The following is a 24,069-nucleotide window of genomic DNA, read 5'->3' on the forward strand; positions in this document are numbered from 1 at the left end:
TTTTGCAGTGGTGTGGGCAGCTGACTGCAAATTTTYTGTTGTGCAGGACCCTGAGAAAGGGAGGCTAGCAGAAGTTTAAAAAAAGCATAAAAGTATATCATTTATAGATGAAAAAGCTACTTTAAATATACAACTACAAAATTTGTGTTTGAAAGTTATTTTGAAGTGCAAAATCTGTTTTTACAACTACAGCCTATGAATAATTCTCATGTAGCATATTGTGTGAGAAGGAGTAAAGACCTGTGTGTGGAGTTTGGAAAATAGTGGTCGTTAGAGGTGAGGTTTGAGCACGGGATGTATTAACTGCAGTTAAACAAGCAATTTCAAAAGRCTACAAACAGCTGAGATGAGTGTGAGGCAGCTCAGTGTCCCTCACAGCTGCCCGAAATACAGCTCCATAGGAATGTGAGCTACAGCACCTCATCTTAATCTTTCCATTTTCCTGCTTTTGACATACACTAAAATTATAACCTCCTCCCCAAATACTGATTTACTCAGAGGGCAGGGTTGGTTTGTCTTCTGTATTCCATCAAGTTTAAACTCCCAATTTATGAACGGTGATCACAGCAGCAACGTTCAGCCAGAATAGCAGATAACTCAGAAACAGCCTCTTGGTGTCATTTCAGTGGGGGGATGCCCCAAATGACACATGGGCCAGGGCGCTCGGGCAGCAGGACACTGGCATTTGGCTGTTCACGTAACTCCAGAGCGTTCCCAGCAGCATCTCGTTGCTGGTGACAGCAGAGGGGACCGATTAGCTTTTTGTCCCCCTCTTTGCATATAGCTATGGGAAGTGTTGCTGTCTTCTGATTACGGGGAAAGCCCTTTTTAATCCATGATTTTGGAAACCTGCTTAATCGAACCTCTGGTGTAAACMATGACTTATTCTCCCCGGACACTGGGAATATGCACAAAGCACTATGCAAAGTAGCACCAAACAAATGGGGGCGGGGGGGCTGCAGTTAGATTTCATGTGATAATGTTGTGAAATACGTTCCTTTTTACATTTGCATGTTTGAAATTTTTTTTTGCATTAAAAAAAAAGTTAAAGTATATTTTTGTTAAAACCCTGTATCTTCCACTGAAAATAGAACTGGACCCTCTCTAGCATTGCAAATCTCCCAGATTTTGTCTACAGGACAGATTCTCCCTTTTTGAATTAAAGATGCCTAAAATTAGCTTCGCAATGGCAGGGTTTTGTTGTTGTTGTTGTTTTTTTTTTACCACACTTTTCCTGATAGAGCAGCTCTGATTCCTGCTGTCTGGCAGCACTGTATTCCACAGTATCCCGCACATCTGTCCGGGTTGGCAATACTTAGCATAATGCTTGCTGTTTAATTAGGCTTTTTATCTTTGCATTTGTCTGAGAATGTCTGAAGCCTTCCATGTTGTCTGTCACTAATTAGTTGACTAATTAAATAGTTAGTGCTTACTTGCTGATCACAGAGCTAGCACGCAATGAATGGTTTGGTGATCTTCATTGTTTTATACTATCTATCTCTGCCATGTGAACTGATATGCACGTGCTTCCTTTTCATCACCCCTTTTTCTTCTTTCATACCAAGGCAAAGCCAGCACAATGTTGTGGCTGGCCATGTGTTCGGTGTCACCAAGCCTGTGTCCCTCAGACATTGTTGCCTTCCATCATTCGCAGTGAATAGAGATCACGTTGCGACAGAGATGAATAAGACAGGTCATGCCTTGCCGTGTTGTTCGATCGGGAATGCGATGAATCCCAGTCTGATACGAGCCATAAGCTGTGGCAGAGGCTCGATATCATCCTTCATAACAGCCCTTTGACAAACCTCAGCCAAAAGTGATCCTCAATTAGCATCACTATGTTATGCTTTTCTAATTACATTCTTCTGTCACAGCCCATTTGCAGCTTTCAGAGACTCTTTCAACTTTTAACACACACAATTATTTGCCTGAGCAAAATTCTAGTCTTTTGTACTTCGAATTTTTCTGCTAATGTGAAGGAGCTGTGCTTTCTGTTTTATTCTTTTTATTCAGTTAGTTTTGACTTTTCTTAAAAAATACTTTTCACTGAGAGCTGCTGCAGGGGTGTAACTTCTGTTTTTTTCAAAGCAGTCAATAAACTGCCCACAAGTTTAAGAAAACCAGACTTTTCAATCAGAGAAATAATCTGTCTGATTGTGTTGTGATTCTGCCCTCTAGTGTTTAGTATAGCTTTAATTCCCATTCACAGATAAGTATTTTAATGCTCAGAGTGAGTGTTTGGAAAAATGATTCGTAGTATAAGGAGATTCACTGTATAAGGAGTTTGCTACATAGATTTTCCTAAGCAAGAGCCTGGAAATGTCACATCTCGTGGTGAACTGTCTAGTATTGAAAAGGACCCCCTAAGAAATGTGCAGCTGGGGTGTCGGAGGAGTCGCAGTTTGGATTATGCTTCTCTGGTGCTGCCCAAATGCAGTGACTTTTCCTAAGGTTCCCCAGTGCCAAATGGGAAGGCAGCTCGGATTGAGCCTCAAGTGATGTAAAGATAAAGGAGAAAGATGTAAAATTACAGCACTTAAGACTCAGTTTTAAGTTGTTCTCAAGAGTTTTAGTCCAAGTATTTGAATGCTGTACAGCTTCATTAATATGAAAATACAAAGACTGTTACACCCTTTACAGGTATTGGCAAGATGCTGGTAAAAACGTTCAGAGAAAAAAAGTTTGTTTAGCCAGAGGTGGCTAAAGGCAGGGAGAAGAGCTCAGAGGGAAAATTGCAACAGTCACTGTGGATTGAGGAGCAAAATGTGGAAGAGAAAAGTGTGCAGGAATAGGTAGAGCCGAACTGAGAGAGGTGAGGAAAGCGAAGCGGCCAGTGGGGTGGGAGAGATGTTCAGAGGGTCGGGGGCAGGGATGGCCCAAGGCGAAGGCAGGCTGTGCTGTTTCAGAAAAATCAGTTCTGCCATGGGCATGTGAATAGGAGGCTGGAAGGAGATGTGTTCAGTGGAGGACAGCAAAGGAATAAAGATGGTGGGGTGGTCTAAAGCTATCTGGAAAAAGTGAAGCGAATAAAAAAATTGAAATACAGCAGTGTCAGAGTTGCCAGTATTTTGTAACCATGTTATTTGGGAACAGYGGAGAGGAGAAAACAGAAAATTGAATATTAAAATTTCAAGCTTGAAGAGAATCAAGGAGTAACCACTCAAAGGAAGAAAATAAAAGAATTATTTGATGTTACCTAGCAGGGGAACCCCAACTGTATTGGGGGAGACTTTTTTGAGGCAAGATGGTGAAGAAGAGGGATCATRAAAGGAGAGGGACACCACATGAGCACAGATCAGAGATGGGAAGGAGGTTGTAGGGAGAGCAAGGAAAGAAGTGGAAAATATTTATTTTTTGAACCCTGGGGCACCAGAAGCTTTGCAAGAAGAAGCCAGGAAGGAAGGGAGGGAGGGAGGGAGGGAAAGAAAGTGAAAGCAGCTCTTTAAGTACCACCCTTCTTTGGGTGCCACCTGTCTTTGGAAAATGAGAGTCTGCTAAAATTCATGGGGAAGACTCTCACTGTGTGTTTTGCCAGTGCTGAGACCTCTCCTGGAATAGGAACTATCGTGTTCTGGGAAGAAAAAGGTGTGAATTTCCCCAGGGAAGTCATTGACTGAAGTCTCTCTCCCCTGCTGTCAAAATTAGACAAAATTAGACCGATAAATCAGACAGATTAAATGAGCTGCTGGGAATTGGTTTCGCTTTTCTTTTTTTTTTTTCCTTTTATTTCTACCTCTGTTCTTGATAGTTCCACCTGGTTTTTGGAGGAAGTCTCACCCCAGACAGTTTACTGAGGAAGTGGGGAAACCACTTGCCCCTTGTATGGAAAAGTGTCTCAGTGCAACATGTTCAGAAATCCCTTCTTTCACTGAGCACATTAATTCACAACCTTAATATTTTTTCTTAYGGTTGGTGCCAAGGCCCTCTGCCTCGTTTTCACATATCTGCATGCTCAATGTTGTGTTGATTCTTGCTTGTTTGAGACAAATATGGCTGGGAGGAAGGGGAAGGGCATAGACTTCATTTCAGCTTTCCCCGAGAAAGCATTGTACTTTATCCACGTGAAGAAAAGCAATTTAGGATAGTGGCAGTATGAAAACACATATTACCCATAAAGAAAGTATACGGTACCATACAAATATGTATCCTTTGGTGAAAATATATTTATTTTTGCATTAGCATTTTCTGCCCTGTTAAGCTGAGCCTTTCTGTTTGTCACTTGTGTAGAGATGGGTTTTTTTTCTGAAAGTCCTGTTTTTTTGCAAAAGTCTGTTCTCCAAGGCTTGTCCTGGTTTTCTTCTTGGTGAAAGAAGAAGAAGCTGCAGCCCTGCTTTGGGTATCACATTATCTGAGCCAAGGGGAGCTGCTGTCTCTGTGACCCTTCTAGACAGAGGCTGCTCCTTGGGCTGGGTTTCTCTGCCCGGTGCCCAGGTTACTGTCTGCTCACCCTTCTGTGTCATCATCCCTCCTTCCGCAGCCCTTCTCCCCCTCCAAAATCGTAAGCTCTCTGTTTTGTTGCAAGCCTGTGGGGGGAAATTTCCAGAGTTTCATTAATGCAAGAATTTCTCACAGCTCATTCTTGAGAGTAGAGAAAACAGACTGTTTGTTACCAGTTTTAAACTCATCTAGAGCTGCCGTATTTAAAATGTCTGTGCTGCAACAAAGCTGAGGATAGAGCATAATTACACCTTTGCATAGGATATAATGCCGAGCGATAAATTGCTTAAAGATTATGCTTATAGGAGATCATGGCATGGACTTACCTACTTTGGGATTTTATTTGGATAAAGCATTCTCCCCTGTCACCCTTTTTATTTTGATTTCTATAAATGACTGATTCAACTTTTATCTAAAAAATTCCATGATTGGCAGATGATTGGCAAATGACAGTGTATACCTAAAACACATACTAAAACTTCTGGTTTTTGCTTGTGCCCTTGCTTGCTTTCACAATAAATTGGCAATCTTGCTCTGTTTTTGAGAAGGAGGATGCTCAGACCTCCTTTTGCAGCCACCCTCCAGGACTGTGCACAGAAACCCGATACCTTTTACTTATTTCCCTGGATACTCTAATCCCTCCCCGCTTGGCCAGTGTCTTTGCGCTGTTCTTCCCTTTTGTATCCACAGCAACACGAATCCCTGCTGGAATTATTTGCTTCTGAAATGCAGGTGCTCTTGTGTCATATTGTGTTGGTTCAGGTTCTTAACTTGCAGACTCTATTTTGTTATTTTTTCCCCCAAAATGGGCACCTCTGCTTGTACTGCGCTTTGGCTTCGGCAGTGCTGTACGTATGGGAAGCACACAGGGGTCTCTCTTCTGCAACACAGCACCTGTTTCCAGATCCTTTGCTATGCAATAAATAATCCATCCTTTTAGCAGTCTGCAAATAATGCTACTGTGGGGAAAAAAAGGGAGAATGAGACAGAGTTTGATAATGTTCAGCATAGTCAAAGGTGCAATCTGTCTGCAACTTTTGTGTTTCAGGAATGGATTTTAAATGTTACTTAAGCACCTCCATTTTGCCCCTATTTCCCCAGCTTGTATTTAAGTACCTGTGTATGGGTTTAAAACCTTGGCCCTAGGCATCCYAAGCGCAGTTCTCAATTCAAGTTTGGTAATTTAGCAAGCTGCTTGTGTGCCATAAGGCTGCTGTTGGTGTTTAGCTTCATATTTAAAAGGCGCCCATGCTGCGAGCTGACATGCAGTCAGGATAGTCCTTTCAAAAGCAGGCTGGGAACCAACAGAAAAAGCCAGTGTAGGGTCTGTTTCCTTTCYTGACCCCTGATAGCTGTGCTGTGTGGGCAAATTTCATAAGCCAAAATGTCTGCAGTTGCTTGTTTTGAGATGAAATGGTCAGAGCTGGCAGGGCTGGGTGCTGGACACTGTGAGCTAAGGCAGCTCCTCCAGCACCGGTGAAGAGTGGGGACACGAGGAAGGCCTTCTTAGGTGCTGGGCTCACATCGTCCTCAAATACACCTCCAAAATCAGCAGGCATTTTTGAGGGGTTTCATCCAATTTTCTAAACATGCCATGATTTTCTAAATATAAATATAAATTGGGAATCTAAATATAAAATGGGAATCGTAACTGCAGCTCACTCATTGTTCCAGGGTATTCTAAGGAGACAGTAATGAGTGTTTTTATGCCTAAGGGGTTAATGAATGAGAAATGTGAATTAACATTTRGGGCCCGTGGGAATGCCCTGGGAGCCCTGAAATAGAACTGCAGAGAGTGTAAAATCTTGAACTGAAGTGGGGAGGACCCAAAGAGCTCTCAAATGTCTGCAGAAATGCTGAATGAGGGTGTAAGGATGAATGACAAAGAGCATCTGCAGAAGAAACTAGTATGTGGCCAGATCCATAAGGATGACATCCTGCTGCACATGTGCAAAAGAGGTCAAGTGATGCTGCTGGGGGCCTTCTTCCTATCATTTCCTGATGCTTGCTTGCATCACGTGCAWCCTAAAGCTTGATAAGTTTAAATGCAATGTGACTGGAGCACTTGAAGACCTGCTGGGTAAGAGGCCACGCACARTGTACCCAGTTGCTGCATGGGGTAAGAGGCAGGATAGAAAAATGTCTTGGAATAACTTTCCTCGTAATTACATGCCAAGGAGTCATACTTTTTAGGTGTGTGCAGGTAATTATATTTATCCACATTCACAGTGCCTMATGAGTGCAAGTGGCTTTCCATACACTTTAAAGTTCAGCTGCATGTGTTGGGCCAGACTCTCATTTGTGTTAAGACTACTTTAAATCACTCAGCCAGCATAATGTGTCCACAAATGAAGGGCAAAATTATTTACACCTATCTCTGCAGAGTGACCTTAATTTAAAAGAGAATCAGGCCCATAATCTTTATAAATATATGCACTTTGTTACATTAAGGTTATTTATTACATTGCACTCATCCTAAGTATGCATGGAGATTTGCTATAGATAATCCATAATCCAGAATTAAACTATTAATATGCATTTTGAGCGTGGCAACCATAACCTGGAAATTCCTTGGTTTAAGTGTGACCTTTACCTTTGTTTGAATATATTTTTTGGAACATATGAATAACAAATTAACATTGGTCGGTAAAAAGCATTCTGATTCCTTGGTAGCATTTGCACCAATCCATACTTACACAAAGCCTTGAAGATTAGAAGGCTTTAATCACTCATAATATTTATTTGTTTTTAAATGTCAGATCGCATTTGGTTCAGCATACTGTCAGTCCCACTCAGTCCCATTCCTTCCCACACTGCARTGTTAGAGGGACTGCAGTAGCAAGTATTCTTCTTTTGGTCTCTGAAGACATATGCCCCTTAGAAAAATGGTAAGTCTTATTTTAAGGCCAATGTAAATGCATTGTTTTCTGTATCCTGGTGGTCTCGAAATCAAAGTCTGTGCTCTTTCCTCCGTACATCCTTCAACTTCTGATAGACTTGCTGTAGGAAGTGGCCAAGTGAGCGGTTGTCAGGATATATCCTGCAGCCGTATCTCTTCCTAGAGAAGCTGGACTGCAAACAGCAAAAGCACAAGAGTGGTTTTTATTCTGTTCCACCCAGAGAATGACTTGTTCCAACCCTGTTAACGTGCCACTTGCTGGTGTATTGGCATGAGTAAGTCACTCTTGAAACTGTCCAAAATCCGCGCTGGAAGGTAAGGAAGAAAGGAAGGGGAAGATGGAAATGTCGGGCACTCTCATCGCCGGAGCTAGATACTCTGCTGCTAATGGAAGGGATGGAGTGGGATTCTCAGCCATCTATAAACACTGTGTATAAGCAGCTGTGTGTTACAACGCACTCGCATTACGGCTGCAGCAAACTGAGCCTTAGCAAGTTCATACTGACCCAACTAACCATGCTGTTTTGTTCTTTTCGCAGCCCGCATCTGAAGTTTAACAATCTGACCTTGATTTCAGTTCATGGCCTTCCAGGAAAAAACCCACCAGGCTCCAACCATGGAAGATTTTTAATTAACAGGTTTGATTTAGTATCTGAGTACTTCTTTAGCTTCAAAGTGAAAAATATAACACTTTACAGATCTTTGTGAGTTTGCCCTAAATTTTAGAGAGATATCCAGACAGATAGACACCCTCAAAGTACTTCTACAGTATATGCGTTCACCTGTAAAATAAGTTAAATGTCATTATCTCTAGGGTGATACTGCAAAGCAAAAAGCAGTAAGCCTGGCATAATTTAATTCTATTATTTTGCATATAACTTCTTATAATCTGCTTTTTCCCAAATCTGTTAATGAAGAAGCAGCAATTTCCTAAGGGACTAGCTCTTTAAATGACCAAGCAACTCARTGTCTTGCTTGCTGAGCCTTAAACATGAAATCCCTTCAGAGACAAAGATATGAGAATGTTGTGATGCTCTCCAGTTTAAAACGGGCTCATCTCATTTGCAATTTTGTCCCATCAAGGATTTTTTGATAGATTGTGACCTGAATTAGTTCTTCCTTGCATAAAGTTCAGGCTCGATGATCTTGAAGGTCTCTTCCAACCCTAATGATTCTATAAGGTGGATTTTTCAAGTGCAGCTCTGGTAAATGAATGGATTATATGTACAAGCAACATGCACACAGAGGCACTTACCCAGTAAAACTCTTCCCTAAGACTTAAAAAAAAAAAAAAAAAAAAAAGAGTTTTACTGGTAATTACAAAACACAGATCCCAAAGGAGAGTTGAAGCCCATAACTGCCTTCCCAGAACAAGCCGTTAAAATTTGAAAGCAGATTAAGGGTGAAAATTGAACTCTGCAGGGTATGATTTCTGAAAGCATCCCTGCGATTCTGGAGTGTCAGTCTCCTGGGAGCCGCGCGCCTCAATTACCAAGGTGCTTTTGAAAAGCCTCCTCTGTCCTTGATGGCCATTTTATTTATAGACTTCTGCATGATTATGGTTTAGAATCGTGAATGGTTTTCTTCCCTTATTTATTTCCCTCAGTGTTTGTGAATACAGGGAATGCAGAGCACCTCAGAAAGCCCGGTCATTCAGTTCTCAGAGTTGCCAGGTCATGAAAACAACTTTATTTGCTTCTGTGGCCTCCTTTAGGACAGTTCCTGGAACTCAATAAGAGCAATTAATCTTCTGCAGCGATCAGTCCTGATAATTTAGAACGCAAATGGTAAATTCAGAGCAGTTTTTAGTGCTGGATCTCTCTCCAGTATTCACCATGGCAGTCGTATGGTATAGAGGCATCAAATGATCAAGCATGAATCCAGTCCCCTTTTTATTTAATTGTGCTATATTTAGCCCTCTTGAAAAGAATGGAATTTGTCAGGGATTGMAGGGATTTTTATCCCTCAGCTTCAACAGGAAGTTATGGAGCCTGTCAATGCCAGTGAGCATTACTTGGTAGATGTCCAGGTTCTTCCTRCCTACAGTGACTTCAAGGCTATAAACAGATTTGGGATTAACATTAATCTTCATTTCTACTGAAAGAACCTTATTTTAACAGCATCTTTCCTGTTTTAAGTTTTCAGTGTTAGGAAAGTACTGAGTCTGGCTGGATTTGAAAGATGTCTGGCAATATTCATGGGGGGCTATTGCAAAGCTCAGTGGTGTTCAAGAGTCATCACAGATCAGGAGGAGAACGTGCTGCGCCTGTTTCTCCAGCATTTTACAATGCTATGGCTRGTATACATCTGTGTTGATTTATTTTCTCTTCAGAAATCTTTGCCTGTAGGATCTTTGCCCTTCCTGAAGTCTCTTAAGCAGAGAGGATGACATAGATGTCATAGTAAATAAATATCCCAGTACTTGTTCATTTGTGTGTCCCCATAATTCACACTGCTCAAAAATAGAAGAAGGGCAGGGAATGTACCTCAGCTGAAGAGAGGGACTTCCAATCTCCTTTCTCACTCACCTAGGAGATTTGGGACCAAAATGTTCTGGAAATCATAATCACTAGATAGAAAAAGGTTTTGCTTCTTAAAGCAAACAAACAAGCCTTCGTATTGGTGGTTAATTAACATTAGAGATAATTTCTTTGAAATTATAAAAATGACATCTCTGTGCAAGATGAATACCAAATGAAGCAAAAGTGGAAAAAAATTAATGAAGGAGTCTTGTATGCAGAAAAAAAAGGAAAAAAACAGAGCAAAAATACTTCTGCAGGTGCGAAAATCTGCTGGTTTCATGATCGTTTCAGCTAAACACAGAGCAAAGCACATCTTTCTGACTCTATTCTGAAATTCTGGGGTAGTGTGGCCCAGTGCTGGGAGGGATTATTTGGTTTTAGCAGAAAGTTGTCAATTTGTAACCGAGTATTTCATAATGAATAGTCTTTTACTATAGACTTGTAGGAAGCTCACAGCAAGAGAGCAGGCTTGAACCACTAGGGGACTTCAACTAGCTCACCAGATGTCTAATTAATGCCTGCTGTCAGCTGCTAAAATGTCACTTACAGATATTCTTTCTTCCCAGCCACTGTTTTAATGATCAAGATTATGCACAGATGTCACTTTGTTCCTGGGTTAATGTTGTGGTTGGTAAAATGACTGGCATCAATCGAGCTGCCAAATATGTAGTGGTCTCCAAGGGGAAAAAAGTGCCCTACGATCACCTTGTTCTCTGCACAGGACAGCAGTACCAGGTAAGGGTGTAAGACACGCCGAATCACCCCACTCAGTGATTTGCAGTGAATAATGTTTCTATGGTTAGACGAGGTGAAGAGTACTCCCCAGGATGACCATACCCAGGTTTGCCCTTTGGTGAAGCAAGTCATGCTATTTCAGTGCACTTGTTGTGGCTGGAGAAGTAAAATATGTTTGAGCATATAAGAGAAGCTTTACAAAACTTTACACCAGCAGTKTCAGAATCAGATGTTAAGTGAGGCTCCTAGTATTTTTTCCACTGTGACCTGCTGAAGAGTAGTCCCAGTCATATGTAAAATGGGGATTCAAGCTTGTGCTGAGCCCTGCAGACTCTTTATTGTGCTSCTTTTCTTAAGACACAAATATTAATGCAAGGTATCCTGAACTCCACAGTTAGATCTGGATTTCATGCTTGCAGCAGTTTTGTGAAGCAAGAAAGTCCCTTTTTTTCCCTATAATCACTTTGCAGAGGAGAATCATACATTAAATGGCAAATGATGTTGGCTCTTTAACAAGGATGAAATAAAAGTTAAAGTGTTATCTGAAAGAGTTTAAGTGCTCCTAGAAAAATGTATTTGGAAAAAAGTCTATCGTTTGCAAAATAAGTTATGGGAAGTAACTCCATTGGAGGAGAAAGATAATTGAGGCAAGAGAAAACTGTGGGTTAACTGCCTTCAACTCAAAAAACTAAAATGATCTTTTCTTATATTATATTTATAATATAGTTATAATATAATATATTTATAATATATTTATAAAAATTAGGAGGGAGTTACCTGCTTTCTGTTTTGTTATGTAGCATCAGTTCATCCTTAGTATTTGTCCCTTACTTGGTAAGAAGTCACATTAACATTAGAAGGCCTAGTGACTATGCAAAACATTAGGCATTAGGATTAAGAGGATTTTCTTTTGGGGTAAAATAGATTATTTGATGTCAGGCCTGTTCTTATATGGCTGAACCATATCCCAGTGGGTCCAAGTGCCAACAAGAACACTGTTAACGCAACAGTGCTCCAAAGTGCGCGTCATGGATCCATTCATTTGGTGTTAGGTGCCGTGTCCCACCGGAGCAGCTATCAGTAAGCTCCCAACCAACCATGAAGTTGAGGAGAAACATCAGCAAAGGTGCCCAGGGGAAGCCCCTTCCAATGTCTTTATCCTGCGCGATGACCAGGACTGCTTAGAGGCAATGCACTGGCTGCAAGAAAACACGGTCAACTCGGAAGGTAAGGGGCTTGGGTGAGCATGTCCATTTGTAGAAGCGTTTTTGAGGCTCATTGTTTGCTTAATTCCGTGGTATAATTGGTGCCTGATTAATTCTAACAAAGTCTTTCATCTGCTCTGCTTTGTTTTCCAGATTAATTTACAATTTGTTGTCATTTTTGATACCCAGCATATTTAGCAAGGAAAATGAGGCTTGAGATAGATTAATTATCTATAATTATTATATAAAGCAGAATGAGTCCCAAATGCAAAGCTGGCTGGAGCATTAATTAGCCAACTAAATAATAATTTAATTAGTGAATGTGTTTTTCTGTTGTATAGAAAAATATCCAGGCTGGAGGCATACTACAAAGAGAGAGGTCTAAATTAGGAGGTGAATTTTTTCAATATTTGTTATCTTTGTATTCAGTTACATCAGTTGCAGATTCTCACACAGAACTGCAGGCTCACTGTATTTTTTTTATTAACCATGAAAATCATGCATTTATGCAGACTTTTATGCATCATTACTGGATTTCCTCCATCTCTTTTCATAAGTGGTAGTATTTGTCTTTTAAAAGGAAGGATTATTTTACTGGAGTCTTCTCCATTTRTATGTGCATTATTCACGTGTTCATTAATTGAAGGAATGAATACGTTGTAGAAAATACCTGGGTTTCAAGGTTAAACTCTTTCAACTACAGAAAAAGAGATCAAGAGACATGAGTTGACATGAGTTTCCTGTCTCCATATCTGTTCTTCACCACTCTCTTTCTTTTTCTGCTTATATTTCTTAGCAATCTTATTCTTTCTGACTTAATCATAGCTTTGTCTAAGATATCTATCTGAAAAGCAAATGCATTTTTCAGCAGCTAGCCTCTTCTGGAGGCTGAATTTAATAAGTGACGGGGTCGGGGCGATGTGGAAGCAAAGCTCCTGGTGAGTTTAGCAATTGCCTTGGATGTCTGTCAGCTCTCTGCAGGCCACGCGAGCTCTGCTACTGAGATGACTGCGTTTCATCCTCCCATTTAGTTCTCATCTCTACATTTCTCCTAGTTTTGCCTTTTGGTAAAGAGCAGGGAATTAATCCCAACCTAAATTTTTTCTGGTGTTCAGATTGCACCAAACTTCACATACTTTCTGTCAAAATCTGTCAACTTACTTTAAAGATGTTAGCATGCAGAATTTTTTCAGATAATATTGAGTATTAAAGAATAGGATATGCATATGATAATTTAAGAAATAAAATCAAGACCAGTAGAGTTTGGATTCTGCTCTGAGCTACCCCCAACCATATGAAGCAACGAGGAAGAAAGTCCCAAAATTAATAAGTATAAATATTCCTCCCGTCTTTCTGGAGATTTYTAAAAGGAAAGTGTTAATCATTGAGTCTTAACAATTTGAGCCTCACCAGGCTAATTGGATGAACTCTTCATTTGGTAGCACTGATTTTGAGAGCAACTTTTAATTATGAGTTAAGGCAGGGGTTTTAATTGCTTTCCTTCCTTCGGCGGATGCTCCAAGCAGATGAAGCCAGTGGGTGCCTTTTTCATGGATTTTATGTAAGGCAGCATCGGCCTCGTATCGCACGCTGCCGCGAGGACAGGGACACCAAACAAGAGTGGAAGAGAGAATTCAACACAAGTCGGGTGACTACTGCAGCCTTCCTCCAAGCTCCCCAAGCTTTTCCCAGCTTTGGGAAAAGACAGACATGCGGAGAGCCCCTGAATCCCTCCTGGAGTGACCCTGGAGGCACCCACTCCCGTTTGCATGGGCAGCTCCAGAAGGGCCAGTGGACTCACAGTGTCAGGAGCAGCGTTAGCGGCAGCGGCGCTGCAGCTCCGTGATGAAACCCAGCCGCCCGATGCATGCAGCCCATTACAACCATAATTGCGACTAATTGAAATTCATCTCCTATTAGCGCTGCACTTTCCATGAAAATAAAAAAGTAGGATGGGAGGAAACTAAAGAACAAAACTGCTTTAATGGTCCAAAATGGAGCAATTATTTTTTCTCTTTACTTAAACATAGTTTACTGCCTTATTAAAAGCATGTTTGTAGGAATACTATCACATTAAAATTCCAGTGCATGAATCACTGGCCAGAGCCACCGTTGCTTTCACTAACACTGGTTTACTCCTTTTGCTTTTGCAAACTAAAAAGATGTGGGTCATGCTGGGGTCATTGAAATCTTGTGCTTCCACTTATGGAAAATGAATGATACTGGTCTGCAGCAGAACGCTGGCATTCTAGTAATAAATGATAGAACTCCTCTAATAGTCTTTATTTATGGCTGCTTTTTCTCCATGGAAGATTATTATGTTTACTCATAGATAGATACATTTTCATGCAGTTAAGTAATAAAGGCATCTTGAGGAATTGCTCCCTGTCCAGTGAACATAATTTCAGTCCATAATGAATATCTCTAGTTCCTAGACAACTAGCGCTGCCATTTAAAAGGCCACTAATATTGTAATAAGCAGCCACCGTAAATTGTTGATTTACAAGAGGTCAGTAGAGGAGCATTGCTTTCCTTAACCGAGTGTAATCGTATTTAATATTACCATATAAAACTGAATTTTAATTTTCTTTGAGATATGTGGGGCTTGAATTTGATCTGGTATATGCAGAAATGCCAACATATAATGCTCTTGAAGAAGCTTTCTCATCTGGCAGATGGCTGAGATCTCTCCAGGTCGCACAGGCTTGCGTGCCTTTGTCAGGAYGAAGTTTTGCAAGGCTGGGTCCCACCTAAGCACTGCTCGCTCCCCTGGATGCCATGGCTTCTTCTTTGGCTGCTCGTGTTTGTCACCTCTCACTAACTAAAAATGCCTAAATGTATCGGGAGGTCACCAGCACGCTCATGCCGTGTTCTTACATGCRTTATTAGTGCAGTAGATTATTAAAAATGGATATATCGGAGTTCATCCTTCACCACTGTTTTTGTTTATTTGCTTCTTGTATTATGCCCTGCTGCAGCAGGGAAGGAGGGGATCAGTCTCACTTCTCCCTTCCTTTTTGCCTCTCTGATGAGGACTTTCCTGCGGACAGGGAGGCCTCCTGGCACTTAGGAGCAACTGCAGGGGGTCTTACGGCTTCAAAAATCAATCTTGCAATGTACACATTGTACACAATTCTCATTCTCCTTATCATACATATTCCGTATCACATTTGCAAATGTAGTAGGGACCCTGAAATCTTATAATTTCAGGTAAATGCCTTTTTGCAGGTAAAATCATTCTGTAATTCTGGTCGCTCACGTGAACAGTAAAAATAGGCTTTCAATCATTTCTGAACACATATGATCATGGGGCTATTATTTTCTCTGACCATTAGGAAGAGAGATGTTTCTTTGGCAGCTACAAGTAGCCAAACTAGTGTAGACAAAAAAATAACAGTCCAGTTAAAGGGTAATAGCAGAACATATTGCTAGCAGTGATAATGCTGCTACTCCTGGATGCTAGAGCTCTATGAAGTCTCTGTTTGCATTGCTCTATGTCACATGCTGTAACATGGCCCCAGTGACATTAATTCAGTCTAAGAAATAGTAAGATTTAGGTTGTGGGGGAGTAGTGTGTGTACACTGCTCAATTGTAGTGAGGCCTAAAAGTCAGTGCTGGAGGAGGCAGCAGCACAGTTGGCCCTACRTATTGCACCATGCCTTGTTTTCTATAACTTGTTCTTTCTAGAGTTTGTTTCTTTATTTTTTACTATGTGACAAATTGAATTGGTCCGTTTCTCTCCTCTATGCCTAATAAGTCCTTTGAATAAGTAAAATTGAGAAGGCAGTGGAGAACAAGATTTTAGAAAGCTGTTTTTTTTTTCTCCCTAGAGAGGGTCAGGTGAATGACATACTCCTCTGTTAAGCACTTGCTTACTTCGGGGGCTATTTTGTGCAGCTTCTTCACTAAATTATCTGAGCTGCTGTTGCCAGGTAACATTATTTGCTTCATAGCATCAGAGAAATAAGAGGGTCAAAGAGAGCAATTTCATATTATTATCATCCCAGTTACACTAATCAGCTTTTCATTCCGTCTTGGAAATGTTTCCCCATCTTTTTTTAATTTTTTCCCCTTAGGCAACGTGATTGTCTATGGAGGCACCATCGACGTCTACACCACGGTAGCCACGCTGCTGGCGCTTGGCATTGGCGGCTCCCGCATCCACGTGGTGCAGCCGCCCAGCGGCTCGCAGCTCACCTGCCTCAACGAGGGCGCTGTGGAGGGCGCTGTGGCGGCAGCGCTGGCCGAGGCTGGTGTGGCCGTCCACACCGGSGCCCTCCTGGCGGCGTGGGACGCAGGCGACGGGCCAGGCCGCGTCACCTGGGCCACCTTCACCACCAACACCAAGCTGCTACAGCTGCCCTGCTCCGTAAGTAGGCACGCGCACGGCCTTCGTGCCCCTTCCTGAGGCAAAGGCCCTCGGCGCAGGCTGATCCCCCGCTGCTTCATCCGTCTTCTTGTTACATCTGGAAGATTTAACATTCACTTGTTAATCTGAAGGATTGGAGGGGGGTCGTTTTGTTTTGTTTTTAATCCAAATAAAACCATTGTTGATTCCCTGGCTGATTTGGATTAAAACGTGCTTAAGTCAGCTGCCTTGCAAGTAGTTGTTCATTGAAGAACGGCAAATACTCTTGATTTGTCCTCTAGATCATGCTGGAGATGTGGTTGTTACTCAAACATRCGCAGTAGCTGCTGCCTATATGCGGAGGAGACACCTCAGAGCATCCCCTCTGCATGCCCACTCCTTCCACATGGACTCCRGAGAGGAAGGACCATGTGCTCCCCTCCAGCAGAGTCCCAACCTGTTTCTTTTTAGTCTACAGATACCTAAATCTTTCCTGGTGAAGGGGAATACAGCAAYTTTATCCCATTTAATAGAGTTGACCTGGTTCTATTTTTGGTCCCCTTATCTCAAGACCTAACAAGGGTCCTGAGACCAGGCCTAAGCCCACAGCTCTGAACCTTTCATTCTTCCTAAACTCTGATTCCTTGCTCTCCTCCTATGCAACTTTTCATTTTCTCTGCTCTTTCCCTGAAATCCCTCTATTGTTACCACTCTTCCACAAAAATACTAATATGGTTCTTGTTCCTACTACTCCATGTTCATCATCCTCATTCCCTAAGTCACCTTCCTCTTCCTCCATCACCTCATCCGTGTAACCTTCATCCTTCTGCCCGTGGCCCCATTTGCTCATCATTCCCCTCTTTTTGCCCCTCTTTTTGTCTATCCTTCCCAGGGTTATCACAGAATCACAGAATCACAGAACAGTTGAGGTTGGAAGGGACCTCTAGAGATCATCTAGTCCAACCCCCCTGCTCCAGCAGGGACACCCAGAGCACGGAGCACAGGGCGGCATCCAGATGGGTTTGGAAGACCTCCAGGGAGCTGCCGATCCACAGCCTCCCTGGGCAGCCTGTGCCAGGGCTCTGGCACCCTCACACTAAAGAAGTTCTTCCTCACATGCAGATGGAACTGCCTGTGTTTCAACTTGTACCCATTGCCCCTTGTTCTATCACTGGCTACCACTGAGAAGAATTTGGCCCCTTCTTCCCTACATTCACCACTCAGGTATTTATATATATAGATCAGATTCTCTCTCAGCCTTCTCCAGGCTAAACAGGCCCAGCTCACTTAGTCTTTCCTCGTATGAGAGATGAGAGATGTTCCATTCCCTTAATCATCTTTGTTAYTCTAAATTATACTCCTTCCCACTTGCCATCCCTCTTCTCCCCGCTCCAAGAACAGAAAGGAGCCCTGGCTGCTCATGCGAGGGGCTGTGTCTTCTCCCAGAGCAGTCTACCATCCAGCTGCCTTCTGGGGCATCCTGCTCCGTGCGGATGGAGTGCCGCCTGCACGGAGCGGCTCAGCACAGGGGAGCAGAAGGCGCAGGGAGCAGCATCACAGCAAGAGCCRGGGTAGGGGGGTGGATTTCAGCCAATATCAACTGTTGATTGGCACTTCTTGGGAGGCTTAATTTGCCCCAATCCCGCAGGCTGAAAACAAGGGGAGAAAATCTCCTGCTTCCCTCAAGCAGCCGTCCCCTTCCCTCCCTGCCCTCTTGGGCTGGCAGATGGCTCAGGCCTGGCGTGGCAGCACTCCCCTGCCACCTGCTCGGCACCGAGGTCCTGCCCGCCGGCGGGCAACACAGCAGCCTGACCAGGGCTACGCGACAGCCCGAATTCCTCTGGCAACCAAGGGCGTTGATTAAAGGGAAGGCTCCTTATCAAGGGCCTGGGGCTTGGCAAAAGGCATGGTAGCACCACGCTTCATCTGTTTCCTCTGCAAAGCTATCCTTTGCAGACCTTTGCAGACAACCTGATTTTGTGTAAAGGGTATCTCAATCTTGCCTTTATTATCTGAGTGTCTCCAGTCTCCATTCCTTTTTCTCCCTACTCTGAGGACTTCTATTCTGCCTTTTAGCTGGGGCCCTCAGTGCTGTGCTCAGATGCTCAGCCTAGCAGTTGGTCTRTGCCCACACTTAGGGTTTAGGAGAACAGAAATCCTTGTGGTTTGCAACTGCCTGAAATCTTCTTAATACCAGAGAAGTGCTAAATTGACAGCAGAAAGCAAATCTTCTTCACCACTAATGCAAGTCTTAAGATTTACTATATGTGGAGACAGGCACAAAAATAAATTAAGGCTCTACTTGGGTTTTGTTCCATGATGAAATTCAGCTAAAAGGCTGCAGCATCTCCTAAGGCCCAAGTTTTAGGCAAGATTGGTTTTCTTTGCCCCGCATAGGCCAGCTTAAGACAGTGGCACTGAATTCTGCTTTTTCTGCTAGTCAAGATGCCATTTTCTGGTTTGCACTGGGAATCTCTCTCACTTACGTTGTCTAAAATGGAGAAAGCAGTGGAGACGGGCAGAGATCTCTATGTGCTTGTGGCCCTCCAGCTCCAGGCTGGTCCTTACCAACCTGCTCTTCATCTTTAATAGCTCAGAACTGAGTCATCTCCAGGTGGCATAAGGGCTTCATGGTCCCTGTCTCACCTTGATCTGAGAAGACATTCCTTTCCTACCTGAGCACATTTCTGGGTCCAGATTTCAAGTGGGCTTTTGCCTCTCTAAAATCCCTTTCAGACAAGGTAGGGAACAAAAAAAAAACCACACACCAAGAGCAACCTTGACAAAGCTTGACTTTCCTTCCCAAAACTTAAATTGCCAGCAAGTACAATAAATCCAAATTCATTTTCATGGAAATATTTGGTCCTTTCATAACCCTGACAAATCTCTTGGCCTCCATGGCTTCCCAGATTAAGTTCTGTCTCTGCACTCTGCCTAAAGACGTCTCCTGTTGACAATTCCAATTTCCTATCTTCTCATTTAATTAAATGTCCCAACTCTGGCTGTCTGTGTAGCAGAGTTTACTGGTAAACAGTTAGGTACAGCAGTTCAAAAATTATTTGTAAGGGAGAGCTGGTTGGCTAAAATGCAAAGTTCATTATACTTTTCCACTACTTAGTTTTTCAATTTGGCTTAAGCACTCAGAAGAAAAAAGCAACTTTTTAAAGAATTGCACTCTATTTCATTTACACGTACTAACACAGAAAATATGCATGCCCGTTTGGGCTACCTGAGATATTACTATTACAGTTATTAAAATAAAATTAATGTAATTTAACAGAAGTAGTTGAGCCTAGTTTAGTACTTAATAGATATAAATATGGGACTAGTAGWATATATCCATGTATATAAAATCATGTGGTATTCGTGCTCTTGTTTGTAAAATATACAGCATTCAGCAYGAATGTTTTCTCATTCACAATGAGGATTTTATCTACGAAACCAGACAGTAATTAATGTGTAATAACCTACACTTCCTGACATCTTTTTTAGGCATTTTTTAGCTTTGCCAATAGGATGGTGGATTATGAAACCTTCAAGGCAATTAATGATGCTTGTCTCGTCTACGATGGAAGGCTCGTCATCAATACTGACTTTCAAACGAACGATGTCAGTATCAGGGCTGCAGGCCCCTTAACCAAGTTCTCCAATAGATACTTTGCAAATGAGTGGACTCACAGCAACTTCAATTCAAAAGAGATTGGCTTCCAGCTTGCTGTGTCCATGCTGGAACTCCTTGATCCAACCCTCGAGCCCCTTCCTGAGCCGCAGAAAGATGGGGATAGACTCATCCCCATGTACAATGGCTGTGTTGTTAAAGGTATGTCAAAACGGAGTTCTTCCCCCCTTTCACACCCTCTTCAGCATTTTTGCTGATCCACAGTAAAGGTAAGTTCACCTCACATAAGTGGCCATCCAAAGTCACTAGAGCTCCCTAATGGTCAGTGGGAACATTTGAGAGTGTCTCTAGGCGATGCTGGGGAATGATTCTGCTTGTGCTAAGGGATGTATTTCCCCTTGAAATCAAACAGATCAAGATATCTAAAAGTTTTTTTTATCTCTGTGCTGGACTATGTTCAAGTGAGAGGAAAAGGAGTATCCAGAAGATGATCCAGGCTGTCTRCTGCATGACATGCTGCATGACTTCTCAGACTGGCAGGATGAAGGGGTTGCGAGACTTCCATATTATGCACAACATGCACCACTCTTCAGCCCTGTAGTATTGTCCAGCATTTGCAAAAAATAAGCTTGTATCTTAGAATTTTGCTAATAATGGACCAAGTTGTTCTTTCATTTATACTGCTGTGAACATGGAGTGATTCCAGTATCTTTATTCCAAATTTAAGATGATTAAAGAGTGATGATCAGAACTTTTTGCTATGCAGCTACTGCACCAGTATAATATAAAAACATGAAACACAACAACAAAAAAAAAAAAAACCCAAAATGCAACTTTAATACATAAACTCCACTACAACTTTAAAGTTCTTTCTTTCCTGTTTAAAGATTGATTTTGGCATCTAATATATGATTATGGTAGAGGGAGGATAAGCAGACACTTTATTTTGCCTTCATGATTGAATAAACCTAATCTTTTTATTTTATGGCAGGAGGTGTTTTTCCTGGAGGTTATCATTACTTGCATATTTGCAAACCAGAAATCCCTATATGCCTGGACATACGGCGTGCACAGCCTAATTATGTAAGTGACACGATTTACCTTTCCTTTGATTTGTTCTCAATTTGCAGCAACATTCTTACTCAGAGCATCACAAAGGTAGATTCATAAGTACCATACATCTCAAAATACATCTTGATGAGGGGTGCACATGAGCAGGTGGATAGAGACCTTCTGAGCTGGGACAGAGCAGCACTCTGCAATGGAACAAACAGTGTGAACGCAAATTTCTATGTATTTACTGTAATTTAATTGTAAATTTACTAGCATGCTATAAATATAGCATGCATACAATTAAAGCTACATCTGATTAAGCTCTTTACTTCAGTTCTTACTTCAGGAATATATTCTGGAAGGGGTGCTCTGTCCTTTGCTAGCAGAAAAAAAMCTAATTCTGCAGCCATGAATCCTAGCTGATGGGACGATTCTCCCTGGCACACTGGGGAAAGGCTTCTCTCATGGGAGATAAGTTGTGCAACAAGAAGATTTTAAAGCCAGAGAAGACCATATGCCTAGTCACGCTCCTGTTTCATGTAGATTATAGCTTTTTCCTTGGGGATTTCTGCGTCAAATTCATTCCCACAGATGATATACGGGGGAGTTTAAAAGACTACTTCATTGTTGACTTTAAAACTCAGATAGTAGGGATCTATAGAAAGAAGGGATCTTTTATAAAAGGAATCCAGACCTTAGGAAGAACAGATCAAAGAACAACTCACCTGTTTTCCTGACTTTGCAGTCCAGAAAGGGCTGTCCACAGCAGTACATCCTGGGAAGCAGAAAGCATTGCAGGCAAGAGGGAGCTGGGCTTCCTCAAGCACGCTGCTAGCATGTGATTAGAAGCCTCTCACTGCACCTTTTCTTGCTGCTTCCCAGCCTCTTTTCATGCATCAGGGAGCATGCATCAGGGAACACTTCTAGAGCCACTCCAGAAACTCTATGTAAATCCTAGAAGAATTTTCTAAGCAAAGGAAGTCAGTGAAGTGTATTACCTGAGAGACAATGAAATAGCAAAGGTTACTGTAGCCTAGCAACAGATTTTTAAAAATATATAGACAAGGAGCATGAATACAGCTCTATAAAACAACTTTTGATCACCTCACTGYAATATGAGGTTCAAAACACCTTGCGTTATTTTTGCCTTCCATTGAGCAGTTGATTGATTTAACAAACTGAAACTAAATGCTGCAGTTTGAGCATCAGCATCCTTACTCTTTTATTAATAGCCATGCTCGTGTTCCAGCAGCAGGCAACAAATTAGCAAAAGGGAAGTGCAGAGTAGAGGGATATTCAGTTTGCAAGGGGAAAGAGGCTGCATGTGGGACATCGATGGTTGTGCCTGAGACCTTAAGGACTTTGACCGGTTACCCAGGCTGGGGTCCTGTTTCTTGCATTTCAGGATGAGGTCAGGATTGCACAGCAGAGACGATGGGAAAAGTTCATGCATGTAACACATGAAGCATTGCACCTTGGTGCTGGTAACCAAGGTGTAAACCTCCTGTGTGCCCAAACCATGGCAAAATGACTTGCTGTATAAATCAGGTTACCAAGAAGTCTTAAAAAAAAAAAAAAAAAAAAAAAAAGCAGATTTTGAGAACTGGTAAACAGCAGCACAGAAATCTCGCCTGATCCCGTACATAAGCCAAGTCAGCTGTCCGCTTCCTCTTCACAGCCTTCCCTGTGTTTTCTCTCCTAGGGGATGGAGATTATAACTGGAGAAGCAAGACATGGGGATTATTTCAGGATTCATATCAACGAATACAGCATGGTGGAGGCCATCACTTGCTTTTCCAAGGAACCTCTTCCTGTCTCCAACTATATCTGCCTGTATGGACAGCATGAGCGTCTGCTGAATGACCTCTGTGCCCGCTGGGACCAAAAGCTGATTACAGACCTTTACAGGTAGGAACTCAACATTGTGCCTAAAAATCACATTCGAGCAGAATTAGAGGGGTTTTTATTAAGCTTTATTTATTTATTTTATTATATTTTAATGCAAGCTCTGAAGACCTTCCTCGCCGAGCTCCATCTCTGAGATTTATCTGGAGATACAGCAAGCGTTTGTTTCACCAGCTTCCACAGGAAAGCAAATTTCCATAGCTTCATAACTTTTCCTTTGACTCTTCAGGTAGCTTAAGTCATAAAGCTGTTTGAAGGGTCATTTTTAATGAAGATTCATATTCAGAATTCATGCTTAAAAAGATCTAGTSATCTGAAATCAGATTTTTAAGTCACAGGTTTCTAGTAACATTTAAATCACATATGATGATAGTCACACTGACCAGGTTACCTGCTTGTATGGTAACAAAAAATTACCTCCAATTGGTTTTATTTCTTATGCCTGAGTGAAAATAAGTATTTTTGAGGTCAAGCTTGGCAAAGAAGTCCCGAGTTCCCTGGATGTGGCAGAACTCTTGGAGCTGGCAATTGAACTAGTGGGTAAAGAAGCATTGGCTGCTGCAAATTATTTTGTTTTCAGTTAACAAAATCCCGCACAAGGGGTGGYTTGGGAATGTACCTTGTCACGAATAGAGAGGCAAAGTACTGCCTTGTATAAATTGCTTGTAAGACAGAAAGCCAACACAGAAACAAATGATAAAAAATTCAGATTAAATAGTATTACTTAGCTCTGAGTGGAGCTTCGGAAGGGGACTGTACCCTTTTTGAATATGAAGCACTGAGAGYGAATGTAATAATGACAACTCAATAATTCAAAAAGAAGAATTTGAGCCACATCAGTATGAGGTTATGGTAGGTGGTGCACAGCTGATTCATGGAGGTATTTTATGTATACGGCACTTTCAAAGTAAAAGTTTGATATAAAATATGCCCTGTGGTCCAGGGTATTCAGGGTTTTCAGCAGTTGTCTCCAAAGGTGAAGTCTCCTGGAGAGGATCCAGGACTTCACCGAAAGCTGATGTGCATCTTCTCCCAGTCTGATGTCTTTTGCAGTTCTCCTCCTACAGGGTCTCCTCATTATAAATGTTACACAGTACAGCACTTCCATTTTTGAGTCTCAGCTTGTACAAGAAGACCATTATGAACCCAAATGTCAACTGCTTAAAGGTTTCTTGCACAAAAATGCTTCTTTGCAGGTTGTGTTCCAGGAGAACCGCTGCTAAGGCATGTAAGGCGTTATGAGTTGGGACCACAGCAGAGATAGATGCCAGTCTATAGGAAATGTGGTGCCCAGCTAATGCAGAGCTATGCTCACATAAGCAGTATGTATAGTGCCAATAACGGA

General features: G+C 42.0%; 1 protein-coding gene across 1 annotated transcript in view; it reads left to right on the forward strand.

Annotated features, from left to right (window-relative positions):
* The window catches only part of CFAP61 (cilia and flagella associated protein 61), a 95,279-nt gene that overhangs the window by 48,657 nt on the left and 22,553 nt on the right, over nt 1-24,069 (forward strand). Inside the window, exons 17-23 of the mRNA XM_026039239.1 lie at nt 7,876-7,974; nt 10,425-10,593; nt 11,646-11,820; nt 15,876-16,168; nt 19,640-19,967; nt 20,758-20,849; nt 22,522-22,727. Of these exons, the coding sequence (XP_025895024.1) occupies nt 7,876-7,974; nt 10,425-10,593; nt 11,646-11,820; nt 15,876-16,168; nt 19,640-19,967; nt 20,758-20,849; nt 22,522-22,727 (1,362 nt within the window). The remainder of the gene's footprint in view (nt 1-7,875; nt 7,975-10,424; nt 10,594-11,645; nt 11,821-15,875; nt 16,169-19,639; nt 19,968-20,757; nt 20,850-22,521; nt 22,728-24,069) is intronic.

Source organism: Nothoprocta perdicaria, unplaced genomic scaffold (genome assembly GCF_003342845.1).
Source record: "Nothoprocta perdicaria isolate Ctin4 unplaced genomic scaffold, notPer1 scaffold_224, whole genome shotgun sequence".
In the NCBI taxonomy this organism is placed as follows: Eukaryota; Metazoa; Chordata; class Aves; order Tinamiformes; family Tinamidae; genus Nothoprocta; species Nothoprocta perdicaria.